The sequence below is a fragment of the Hippopotamus amphibius genome, chromosome 13 (assembly GCF_030028045.1).
Source record: "Hippopotamus amphibius kiboko isolate mHipAmp2 chromosome 13, mHipAmp2.hap2, whole genome shotgun sequence".
NCBI lineage: Eukaryota > Metazoa > Chordata > Mammalia > Artiodactyla > Hippopotamidae > Hippopotamus > Hippopotamus amphibius.
The window spans coordinates 16,734,375-16,747,651 of NC_080198.1; the positions used below are offsets into that span (position 1 = coordinate 16,734,375).

At 49.4% G+C, this 13,277-nt stretch overlaps 1 protein-coding gene across 1 annotated transcript in view; it reads left to right on the plus strand.

Annotated features, from left to right (window-relative positions):
* The first annotated feature begins 4,810 nt into the window (after window positions 1-4,810).
* PDZRN3 (PDZ domain containing ring finger 3) overlaps window positions 4,811-13,277 on the plus strand; it is a 236,397-nt gene continuing 227,930 nt past the window's right edge. Inside the window, exon 1 of the mRNA XM_057706114.1 lies at window positions 4,811-5,554. Coding sequence (XP_057562097.1) covers window positions 4,832-5,554 — 723 coding nt within the window. The 5' untranslated portion in view covers window positions 4,811-4,831. The remainder of the gene's footprint in view (window positions 5,555-13,277) is intronic.

Consider the following 13,277-nt stretch of genomic DNA (forward strand, 5'->3'; position numbering starts at 1 on the left):
TTCAACATGAATTAAGTCTCTTAATTCAACATGAATGAGTGTTACACGAGAGACAGAATGTGGACACAAGGCCCTGACTCTCTAACAGAATGTTGGGTGAGAACTAGACATTGACCAAATGTGCTTCTCCACCCTTCAGTGCTGTCTGTCCAGTACTCGCAAAAGCTATTCACTCCTTACTATGTACACCCTGCAACCCCCTGGATGTTTGGCTCCTTACAACTTTTCTACCCTTATTTGATTCGATTCTCCCCTCTTCTCAGCCTGTTGTAAGTTCTAGGCATGCTCCATGCAACTTTAGTAAACCAAGAGTTTGACTCTCTCTGGACCACTGCACTTCCTGTTGCTTCTCTGCCTGGAATCTTCTCCTGCTGACTATTGCTGGCCCGTCTCATCTTTCAAGAACCATCTCATTTCCTCTCAGCAGACTTCTCTATTTGGAACGGTCTCCTCTAGTTTCTCTCCAGCACGTCGGCTTGGTTTATGGTCTTTATAGCAGTGCTTCTCAGGTTTTAAGTGCACGCCCATCTCTTGGGGATATTATTACAATGCAGGTCCTGACTCAATAGCTCCTGGGTGAAGCCTGAGATTGTGCATTTCCAACAAGCTCCCCGGGTATGCCCGTCTGTGTCCCTGACTACACTTTGAGCAGCCCTGCTCGAGAGAACGTATCCCATCCCACTGTTGTCTCAGGAAGCTCTGTTTCTGGATGCCTGCCTCTCCCCTGCCTAGAACGAGGGCTCAGTAAGGCAGCATCACCCATCGAGTTCACCCTGTCACCTCATGCCAGAACAGCACCTTCCTAGCATATAGTATCTGCACAATGAGAGATTTCACGTGTGATGTGTGTCACACCAGGGAACGTACACGTTGCTGTAGAAGCTAATCCGATCTGGAGGGACACTGATGGAGGTCTCGTCAATGTGCAGCATCAGACTCTTGCACAGATTTGTAAGAAGGATTGTCCCTACTCTTTCTGTTCTCTGTCCAATGCGCCAACTATGATAACTCATCCTGATTTACCAAAGTCTCCAGGGTCAAACATTACCTCTTCTTCTCCCTACTCAAGGCTAAGCGAATCTCCCAGGCCCGAGAACGGCTGACATTGCCTATGACAGGAGGCCCGCAATCTGATTGAGACGTTTCACACTTGTTTGTGGACGACAGACATACGTTACTACTCTCTGGCGGTACTTTTACTTGGTTGGAAAAAAAAAAAGATGCTTATTAATCTAATTGTCTGGTGCTATTTCAGCTAGTGGAGTACAAATATTTAAGCCTAGGGAAGCCACCAAAAACAAGAAAAAAAAAAAACTTGCCTTTTTTTTTCTTCTTCTGCTTTTGCTAGTACTGAACCCACAGATTATCTCAAGCCCAGGGGAAACTGAGGACGGATAGAGGGAAGGGGGAGAGGAGTAATGCTGGAGGTGTACAGGGATTATCTGCATCATTTGAAGGTAATAAGTCCCAAGTTAGGGGTTGTGGAGGAGGCAGCATGTGCTCACAGACATTCAGAGTGAGGGTTCTGGAGTCCTCCTGTCTACATTCCTGACTACCATTTTGATAACTGACATGACCTCTGTAAACCTCAGTTTCTTCATCTGTGAAATGGGCCAGCAGCACATCTGCCTCTTGATGTGCTGTGAGGATTAATGAAACAAGGAACTAATGCTTGGCACTGAGTAGCAGCTCAAAAATGGTAGACATTATCATCACCTTCTGATTAAACACGTTGATGGAAAGGAAAGTAAGAACATCACATCTTTGCTAGGCTTGGGACCACGCCTTGGTTAGAAAGCGCAGAATCAGACTGTAAAAGGAAGGGGTGATGGCAGAGATGGTGGAAGCCGTAAGAATCATTTGCAAAGTGACTGATGCTCTTGTCCACAGGAACCATCCCTTCATAAACACTCGGATGCTTCTGAGACGCTACAGTAAGTATCTAACCCATGTCGGAACAACCAGCCATTTTTCTCAGAGGACTTGCCACACTAAACGTTCACCTTCCTACCACTTGTAATCGTGTTTATTAATGTGGTGCCTTAGTTTTCCATTTAACACCCCTCTCACAATGTCACATTCACTAGGTCATTCCACAGCCAGTAGAGGACACCAGCTCCTAGCACCATCTGACATTAGCAATGAATGAAGGGCTGCCCCAAACCAGCCTAGGGCAGTTTCGCCTCCCGAGGACGTTGGCAATGTCTGGTTGACCACCACTGGTGGGGGGGGAGGGGGGTACCACTGGCATCTAGTGGGTAAGCAGATAAGCTGCTATACATCCCACAGTGCACAGGATAAAGAATTACTTGACCGAAAGCAGAAATTGAGAAAACTTGCCTTTAAACTGTCCTTTTTTAAACCTTGCTGGTTCTCAATTCCCCCATCTATTAAATTCAGCCACTAAATAACAGGCATGACCCGCCAACTCTGACATCCTAGGAGTTTTTTGTGTTTTTTTTTCCCCTGACCTCCAAGAATTTTGCTTCTAAAATTAACCAAACGAGGAATGGTTCAGGCAGACTTTTCTTTTGCCTAAAGAGGCCGGTCCACAGTCTGCTATAGCTTCTCTGTGGCCTCAGCTGTAGCATTTCATCAACAGCCTCTCAGCTGGCAGTGGGGTGGGGGGACAAGTCTTAAGAAAAGCCTAGACCCAAACTAAGCAGTAATTTCCCATCTATGGTGTATGATGAGCTCTCCCTGTTTCTCAAAACCAGTTTGGTTTGAAGATTATCACCCTGTTGACACTGGCCCACCCTGTAAAACTGACGGGCCCACACACCTTTGGTGAAAGATCGTGTTTCTTACCCATTATCTGAGAACCTGTGAGCAGCTTCATAAATACAGCGAAGGAGGATTTCAGGCACATGCTTATCTGAACAAAAGCCAATTATCTTCCACCTCAGGAGCTAGCAAAGGAATGCATTAATTGATTTAAGCAATTAAAAGAAAGTCCCTACCACAAACAGACAACAAATGCCACCAACACTGATGAAAGAACACTGTCCAGTGACCTCAACAAGGCACTGAAAAATCTAATCAGCGACAACTTTTTAGAAGTCAGTGCCAAACAAGTAATCCTTGCGGACATCAAGGCAACCCTTTCACTCTGGTGAAACAGTTAAGTAGTGAAGGTCATGGGGCTTTCACAGCCACATAAAGGAGAGAAGTAAAAGCAATTAGACAAAATGGATGCTGTAATTCCACTTTCCAGGTCGCAGAGCCATACTAAACACAGAGATCCACCTTTTCCACGTCACTATTCAGGAGGTGGCAGCATGTTCCAAATGAGAATGCCACAGCTTGATTCCTTACCAATGCTGCCGGGATGTTTCTTAGTCTAGAGCCTGGGGAGAGAAAAAAAAAATCACCAAATCCGTGGATGATGCTATAAATTGATCACCTAGGATGGAATCTCAAAGTATTCCTTTAAGACTCAGAACTGTTGCTGAAACCTGTCCTACTTGAACCACGCCCCCCCCACCCCCATACCCCCCCCCCCCCCCCCCCGGCAAAAGAAAAAAGTCCAGATTCATGGATGGCCACTTTCCAATCAGGTGGAAATCCACAGAGTAATAGCATCAGCACCACTTGGAGGCTCTTTTCAGAAGGAGATTCTCAGGCTCCATCCCAGACCTACAGGATTACAGTCTGCATCCACGTTAGAATTTGGGAAAGACGGCTCTGCAGAGCCTGCAAGAGTATTTTATTTTTTGCCTTCTCTCAGATTAAGTTTCCTGAATTGGCAAATGGACATATAACAAAGTGCATACAGAGGGGAAAAAACAAAACAAAAGAAAACTGAAGGAACGCAGTTCACAGGATTGCGGGGGATTATGGGGAACGTCTCCAAAATCTAAACTTGTGGAGTTTTTAACACTGTTAAACCAGAGTTACTTCTTTTGTAACTGGGGAAAATATTTTTAAGTACAACTGACGTTCTCTCACAGTATTGTACGGATGACTTTTAAAGGGATCGATGTAGCAGGGCCCAGCACAACGCAAACCACCCTGCACTGCAGATGCTTCAGAGGTGTTAGGTGAAGCGGACAGAGCCAGCTCAGCAGCCTCTCCCGCCCCCGGCAGCCGGCGAGCAGCTCTCGTCCCCCAAAACTGGCCCTCTTCGATTCGCCGACAGCGCCTGGAAACCTTGGTCTGGCAAACCTCGGGGTCCGCTGAACCTCTGGTCGGACCCGCAGCTGCAGGAGCGTCCCGCAGGCTCTGTAACTTTCCCTGGAATGAAATAAATAAAGACCGTAAGTGCTGAGATAGGCGGGCCCCAAGATATTTTTCGCTCTCTACAATCAGCCACGAAAAGAGGAGGCAGGGGAGGGGAGTAAAAAGTCGTGATCTGGTCCGGAAGGGGCTCCAGGAGAACTCGCCCGTCTGGGCGACCGCAGCATCCTCAGCTGCTAACTAATTCACTGAGCCTTTACCGGCTGGCATTTTGTCTCCTATAGCGAAAACTGCGAGAGAGCGGAGTTGAGAGTTTCCGGAGAGGAGGGCTCAGGCTGGCGTGCTGGGCGGGCCGGTCCGCTTGGCGAGCCTCTGGGTCTTCCCACCCTCCTTCACCTCCCTTCCTCCTCCCTTTTGCAGGGGGCGGGCGAGAAGCAGCCGAGGCAGGATGTGTGCGCGCACGCGCTCGCGCAAATACGGCTGAGGAGTTGTGTTCCTCGGGCATTTTCCGAGGAAGTCTGGAGCAATTAGGCTCAGTCCGAGGAGAGCCAGCGAGCGGGCGGGCGGCGCAGCCGGCGCGTCTGGGCTGCCTCGCAGGGAGGGAGGGAGGGGGCGGCCGGCCGCCCGGCGGCGACCCCGGGTCCCGGCCGCCACCATGGGCTTCGAGCTGGACCGCTTCGACGGCGACGTGGACCCGGACCTGAAGTGCGCGCTGTGCCACAAGGTCCTGGAGGACCCGCTGACCACGCCGTGCGGCCACGTCTTCTGCGCCGGCTGCGTGCTGCCCTGGGTGGTGCAGGAGGGCAGCTGCCCGGCGCGCTGCCGCGGTCGCCTCTCGGCCAAGGAGCTCAACCACGTCCTGCCGCTCAAGCGCCTCATCCTCAAGCTGGACATCAAGTGCGCGCACGCGGCGCGCGGCTGCGGCCGGGTGGTCAAGCTGCAGCAGCTGCCCGAGCACCTCGAGCGCTGTGACTTTGCGCCCGCGCGCTGCCGCCACGCGGGCTGCGGCCAGGTGCTGCTGCGGCGCGACGTGGAGGCGCACATGCGCGACGCGTGCGACGCGCGGCCGGTGGGCCGCTGCCAGGAGGGCTGCGGGCTGCCCCTGACGCACGGCGAGCAGCGCGCGGGCGGCCACTGCTGCGCGCGGGCCCTGCGGGCGCACAACGGCGCGCTGCAGGCCCGCCTGGGCGCGCTGCACAAGGCGCTCAAGAAGGAGGCGCTGCGCGCGGGCAAGCGCGAGAAGTCGCTGGTGGCGCAGCTGGCCGCCGCGCAGCTGGAGCTGCAGATGACCGCTCTGCGCTACCAGAAGAAGTTCACCGAGTACAGCGCGCGCCTCGACTCGCTCAGCCGCTGCGTGGCCGCGCCGCCCGGCGGCAAGGTAGGCGGCCGCCGCCCGCCCCGACCCCTTACCGGGCCCCTGCGTCCCCAGGGCGCCTCCCCCAACCTTTGGGCACGGGGATCCCGGGAGCCCCTCTGTCTCCCTCGTCTGGCAGTGCTTGCCAGGTAGATCACCGTGAGCAGGTCGGGGGATCAGTCTAAACTTGGAAACTGTGGTCCTTACAGATAAGACTCAGGGTGAAGTATAGCTCCAGCAGCTTCAGGGCGTTCTGGAAAGACTGAAAGGAATCCGCGACTAGCGCAGAGTAAGAATGAGTGTGGCTTCAGAGTCAGAACTGTGCAAAGGCTTTGCTGCAGACCAGCTGTGTGATCTTGGGGAAGTCCCTTCTCGTCTCTGAAGGTTGGGGAACGTGGTTCCTATCCTAACGTGACAGGCAGGGTAAGATACTGATACATGGTGTAAACTATATCCATGCACCCTTAGGAGTTCCAGAAAGAATAAAAGGAAGCCACAGCCCGTGTAGACTGAGTTGAGAAGGCTGCCAGAGGAGAGGCCTCTGGAGTAAAAGCTGGATTCCAGCGTGGGCTTTGCTGCCAGCTAGCTGGCTGACCTTGAGCAAGCTGCTTAAGCTCTCTCAAGTTGGAAAGTAAGGGCCTGGAGATGTGACACAGTTGGTGAAACACAGCCAGGCGGCCTCTGTGGTATTCCCTCAGGATCTGAAAGAATTCCAGGAAGAATTAAAGGGACCATCACCAAATATAAAGTAATGATTGACAGGGAGGCCTCTGGAATGAGAACTGTTTTCGAATCTGGGCTCTTGGCTAACCCGCTGAGCGATGGTGAAGGTTCCCCTCCAGGGGCCTCCATTTCCCTAAATGTAAAATAGGTTCTTTACCCCCTTCAGGGAGAGAACATATGAAAAGGATCTAGCAGGGTGCCTGGCGGAGAGTAAATGCTCAACAAGTGTTGCCTGCAGGTCATCTCTAACCTCCTCCCTTTGTAAGTCATCCCCTCGTCCTGGGAGTTGGTGTAATTATAACAGCCACCGCTGCTGGAGGCTTGCTTTGCTCCAGGCCCTGTGCTAAGCCTGCTTCTCAGCTGTTTCCTTTTTAATCAAGTAAGGGAGGCACGTTGCTTCTCGTTTGGTAGATGAAGAAAGCTAAGGATCAGCTAGGGGCAGTCAGGTGTCTGAGTCACGGCTTCTAGGTGCCGGAATTGGGTTCTGAACCCACAGGTGCCCAAGCTCTTAACCGCTATCATGTCGCCTCTCCATGTAACCGCATGTACCATTTACCGAGGGTTTGTTACGTACCAGCAGCTGTACATAGCAAGCACTCTGTATGCATTCCGTATTTAATCCTCTGAGATGAGGAAGCAGGCACAGGTCACAGAACTCGTCCAGAGTCAAACAGTGACTCAGGAGACAGGGCTGGGATTCAGATTCTCCCTCAGTCACCAACCTTGGGGCGTTTTGACATGTTGGGCCCCTAACTTCTTTGTTATGGGAGGTCGTCCTGTACAGTGCCAGACATTAAGCGGCATCCGTAACCTCTACCCACTGGATACCAGTAGCACCCCCTCCCTTCACTTGCGACAACCAGAAATGTCTCCATGAGTTGTCACGTGTTCTCTGAAGGGGCCACTGTCACCCGATGAGAATCAAGCTTTCCTTGGCTGCAAAGGCCACATTTTCACCAGCTGGGGAGGGGCATGGGCCCGACTGCTGCCACTCTGGCTGCCCGTTGTAGCAGAAGAGAATGTATTTGCCTGAGGGGCCCCCAGGGGCCTGCATCTGCTTGTCTGCTTTGCCTCTCCCTGCCCTCTCCCGGGCCCCTCTTCCATAGCGCACACCAGGCCTGCAAGTTTTCCGACTCCCCTGCTCCCCGCCTCCACCCCATCCTGGCCTCAGGCCTGTCTGTCAGCTGCAGCCTCAGCAGCTGGCCGGCTCTGGGCGAAGGGCAAATATTTACAGCTCTGAGGCTCACCCAGGACCGCACAGGCGTACAAAAGACTGGCGTGAGCCTGCGAGTCACCAAAGTAAGGGGCAGAGCTGGGTCTTCAAGCGGGCGCCGGGTTTGGGGCGCAGGAGTTCCCGGAGTCTCTCCTGTTTATGCTGTCATCTGGACTTCCTGTGTAATTTGAAGGGATGCTTATTTATAAATAAGCCATTCACTCGCCCAGAGTTTATACATCATTCATTGTTAAGCTAGTTTATTATTTCTTCTTGCCTTTCTGTTTTCTTTCTGGAGTGTTTGGGTAAACTCTCTCTCAGAATCAAAAATGTGATGCTTGAATCAGAACTGGATGTTTTTGAAGCTCTGTTAGGTCAGTCAGTAGGATAATCAGAGGCATTAAGCTGAGGGACAAGATGTTGCTTTTTGAGCTTACAAAGAAAGTTTCCTTCTGAAGTCGGAGCCCCGCTCGGGACTTTTATGGACCTCAGTCCTAGGCTTGAGGACAGCCAAGAACCGCCTGGCCTGAAAGCTGCACGAGTTCATTTTTCTGGCCTCAGACCCTGGCCGGCCTCAGCCCAGGCCTTAGGGAAATTCGCTCCTTTTGCCTTGAAGTTAACCCTCAGCGGCCCTTGTGGAAAGCTTTTGCTGTTCCAGCATCTGCCAGACAGACCCCTCCCACTGCAAGCTGTTTAAGAACTTGTTTATTTCATTGGCTGGACTCTCTGCTCCCGCTGGGTACTGTTTATTCTCTTCTAAAAGGCAGATGGATTTATACTGCCTGGAAACTCGCATGCACAACACTTTTATTATTATTTTTTTAAAGTCCCATCGTTTACTTCCCTGTTACAGGCTACAGTCGATAGGAAACACTCAGAAGATTTTGCATACCCCTTCTTCAAGGCCTAGAACTTGTTCCGTAAAATGATCTGGCATGATCTAAATAATCGTAGGTTTTGGATTTTGGGTACCAGCTGAGCATTTAGGGTTTTGGACCTACATAGGCATTGTTTCTCCTGCCCTAAAAGGTGAGCTGGAACAGGTCTTCTCAAACCGTCCCATGATTGGAATCACCTGGAGAGTTTGTTAAACTACAGTTTCCCGAATCTTACCCTCAGAGATCCTGATCCATCAGGGCTGGTGTGGGGCGTGAGGTTCTGCATCTCTAACAAGCTCCCAGCTTGTGCTGGGCCCCCTATCACATTTTGGGTAGCTACTCAGCTAGACAAAGAGTTTAGGCTCAAATACAGACGTAGACCAACATGTGTTGGTCTTCTCCACACAGTTATGATTTCACTGATCATTGTCTAAACATCCGTTCCTGAACGTTTTATGAAAGACCAGTTCTAAAGTTCTAAAACCCAGACCGCCTAGCCGTTATATGATAGGTAACATGGCCCAGAGAGGCATCTTGAATCAATCTGAAGCCCCGTCCGGGCTACAACAGACTAGGTGATGCTATGCCCAAGGATGTTAAAGAGTTGGGCTCCCAGCCTCAGTTGCTCACCCTGACTTGTCCACCTGATTCTACGAGCAAAAGCATTCCAGAGCAAAAAAAACAAAACAAAACAAACAAAAAAAAAAACCCAAAACTTCTTTGGCTTTCTGGGAAAGGGAAAGTTCCGGGCATAACTTTCCTTGGAGTTGTTGAGAAACTCAAGACCCGGCCTTGATAGCTTCTGCTCTTTTATCCCTCCGTCCAGTCTGTCATTAAATCTGGTTGATTTTACATCCTAAACACTGCTTGACTCTGTTCACTGCTCTCCTGTCCCATCAGATGTTCACCTTGGTTCAACCAGGGTTTCTTCAGCTCTATTAGCATCTTGGGCTAGGTAATTCTTGGTTGTGTGTGTGTGTTGTGGGGAGGGTGTTGTGTGCATTATAGCATGTTTAGCAGCATCCCTGGCCTCTACCTACTAGATGCCAGAAGCCTTCCTCACGTCATGACAAGTCACAGATATCTCCAGACGCTCCCATTGTCCCCTGCGGCACAAAATCATCCTTGGTCTCAACCCCCATCACCTCTTGCCCAGACCACAGCTCCTCCCCCTCTGTATCTTCTTACTCCCCTCCAGTTACCTAGCACTGGGAATCCTTCATCTCTTAGAAATGTTAAATCTGATATCACTCTTCCTTAAACCCTGCTGTGCCTTGAGTGTCTCTTGGGTGCATATAAGATCAAGCACACTCTGGATCCTTCTGACCTCCACCTTCCTGTACTCTTCTCCACTTTAGTCTCTCTTCCCAGGTTTACTGGTCTCTGGCAGTTCTGTGACTATGCCGCCTGAGCTCCTTCCTGCCCCTGGGCCTTTGCACTTGCTCTTTTTTCTTCTCGGAATAATCTTTCCAGTTGCTCATCACTAGGTAACCAGCAAGTTTTCCAACTCTCCCCTCCAACCCCCTGCCTTTCTGTCAGCACTTAGGGTTCACTCATGACTAGAGAACTTTTCTATCCCTCCCATCCCAGCTCAAGCATCACTACATGTGGAAAGCCCTTGCTGACCTCACAGACTAGGTCTGGTGCCCTGAGACGCTCACCTTGATGCTCTGTCTGCATGGCCTTCATCACAGCTGTAACGGAATAACGGGAAGAGATGTTTATTGTCTGTGAAGGATAATAAAGGAAGGACCACGTGTGTGTTTTTTAGGGTTGTGTCCTGGTACTGTGTACTCTGTGAACTCTCGATATGTATTTGTTCAGTGAGTAAATTCAAGATCGAAAGGGCTGTCTTGTCAGCCATCGAACGTTTTCAGGTTGCTAACCCAGAGAGAGCTTGTTAGCTCACTCTTAAAAATGAATGAGTTTTTCCGTGACCTGCAAGTTAACAAAATTGTTTCCAGGTTTGTGGGAGGCATGCTTTTTGTTTCCCAAGATCCCCCCAGATCAAATTGTATGAAGCCCCAAATCCCAGAAACGATTTTGTCCATTTCAGAACTCCTGGAGATAAGTGAATCTAATAGGCAATTGTATGGAAAGGTGTTCCAGATGTCCAAACACTTTGAAAATGTATCTATTAGAGTGTTCACAGTTCAGTGTCTTTTCTGTTTCTGAAAAGCATCAGCAAATGGCTATTCCATGGTGTATGTTACAGAACAACCCAGTTCACCTAAAGGAATTGTGGGCTGTTGCATCCATTTCATTTCAGTGATTTATAAAGAAAACTAGGATTTGGCTTACAAATATGTTACCCAGCTACACTGGCTTAAATAATCATAACTGAATAATTTGAATTGGAAATTCTGTTGCCGTTTATCTGTAAGTGGTTCTTTCTGAGTTGAGAAATGATGTTTGCCTCTCTGTAAAATATATGTAATGAGAGAGAATCTATTTATAAGGCGGTTTTGTGTTGGCTGTAGACCAAGGAGCTTAAAAGGAAAGGTAATAACATTCATTGAGTTTTACTGGGTGCTATATACTTAGGGCACATTGTATATGTACACACATTAGCTTGCCCATCTTATTTTTTTTTATTGGTAAGAGAGGCAGATTATGAAATAGATTATAAAACAGCTAGGTTCAGGCCAGAAGTCACCCAGATTCTAAGTGTGTGAGCTGGGATTTGAACCCAGCACCTGACTCCAAGCTGTTACCAAAATGAGAACAGTATTTTCTCCTGAGGCAGTGTCCCCTCCAGAGTCTCATACAGGTTGCCGAAGGACTGTTACTCTACGTGCAGGTACCACGTGGCTTAGAGATGTAGGTGCATCTTCAGAAAGACTCTGTGAGGTTAGTACCCCCAACCCATTACAGATGGAAAAAGTTGGTCTGATGGCTTCTGGTCCATGGTGATGAAGTGTGTTCACCCCAGGCTGTAATTCCTGTTTTCAGAGGTCTGGTGTGGTGTGGAGCACATGGAGTATAAAACAAAACAGGTCCTGGCTGTAAAAGAGAATTAGACCAAAAAAAAAAAAAAAAAAAAAAAACCAGAGAGAGAGATGGTGTCCTGAATGGAATCATGCCTCATCACCTTACTTTTGAATCTAGTAAGTTAAAGAGTGGTTGATGGCAGGAAGGAAATGAAATTCTTCCAAGTGTGTTCTTTGGATTTGGGTCCTTTCATGCTTACACCCTGCGTCCTAGGCACTGGGATAGGCACCGCTGGGTGCAACGGGGAGCTTGAGCGGCTTTCACCCCTGGATCAATCACACACCTACGTGTGCCTTTGAAAACAACACGTCTTTACTGTTCTTTGCTCACCCGAGCCTTTTAGCCATGGGTCACCTCTGTCCCCTCTGACTGATGGTGTTCTAATAAGCCTGTTCCAATAAGAAAGGGAAGTGGTGTAACATAATGATTACTCTTGTAAAGAAAATAACTAACAGATGGACCCGAGCATCCATCTTTCTCCCCCATCCCGTGCGTGTTTACAGGCAGCGCCAAGGGCGGAGCCACGGTGTAGACTGTGTGCACGTGGGCTCTACAGCAGCCCCGTCTCCAGGAAGGGGGGTTGGATGAGCTTTTCCCCTGACAGAAGGTGCTGGGTGTGCAGAAATGGGTCCTGGACAGAGGGATCACCCCTAGAATTTTGCTTGAAGCTGTTTTCAGGTATCTCGTGTCTGGGCTGCACATGAATCAGGAAGGGGGTGAAGTCCCTTTCAGGTTGTGGGTCCGGATTGGATGCATGGTCGGATGTGTTACCAGCAGCTGCAGGGGCCCCTGAATTGAACTGGGGTGTGATTAGTATCAGACCCTGGCATCCGCGATGTCCAGGTTCCTGTGCTCCTTCTGCCTGATTGTTGAGGGTCTCTGGGAGGATCTTCTAACCTCTTCTAAGCCTTAGTTGCCTCATCTCCACCACAGCTACTGCTGTGCCAGCTGATAGGACTGGCATTAGGGTTAAATGAGAGGATGAACATGACATGCGTAGTAAGGCTCACCAAGCGTTGGTCGAACATTTACTAAGTGAATGTTTATTAAGTACCTGTAGGTTTGGGGATCTTCTTCAAGTAAATTACTGAAGAAACGTTAGAAATTGGAGATGGTTTAATGGAGAAGAAGGAAAGGGGGTTTTCCTCGAAGGGTCATAGGCTCATTGCAAGCCTCAAGCTGCCCCTAGGTGACCCAACCCATTCTCTAGGTTTCTCTTCCGCGTGTCAGTGCTGGCAACTTTGTGAAAGAGGGGTATTCAAGTCCGTTTCACTGCATCTGGGTAGCAGCTCTGGAGCAAGGTGTAAGGGAGGAGGCTAAAGCCATGAATAAAATGAGTTTACTGCATGTTTACGTGTGTTTATCCTTGTCCCACTGCAATTAACAAAGTTAAGGAGTGGGGGGCCAGGCCGAGCTCCCACCTTCCTGTAAGCCAGAATGTAAGACTTTACAGCTGGGTAGCGTCTGCTTTGTTTCTGATTTGGACAAGAAAATGCTCCAGGTTGGGTAATTGGATGGTCAGATTTCAAAAACTGAAACCACCTCGTGGTTCATGTGGAAATGTGAAAATGCGAAAATGCTGTAGCACCTTAAGTCGGTTTGTTGTTTTCTGTTTGTTGGTGAAAATGTCGCTTGTAGACACTTACCAGAGAGGCAAGTGAGTGGATGATAAAAACGAGAGGTGCAGACCTGAAATCAAACTCATGGAAATAGAGAAGTAGACTTAGAGATTTCTCAGGTTATTTAAATATAGCAACAGATTAAAATACGCATATATTTTTGGCCTAGGGCAACACTGACAATCTTTACTTAATTTCTTAGGTTATTTTCCAAAAACATCTTGTTTGGCTTATGGATGAATATATCCTATTCTGTGGATATTATGGCTCCAGAAAAGCTTTACCTTTGATCCATTCTCCCTGTTTCCCCTTGCCCTTTGTCT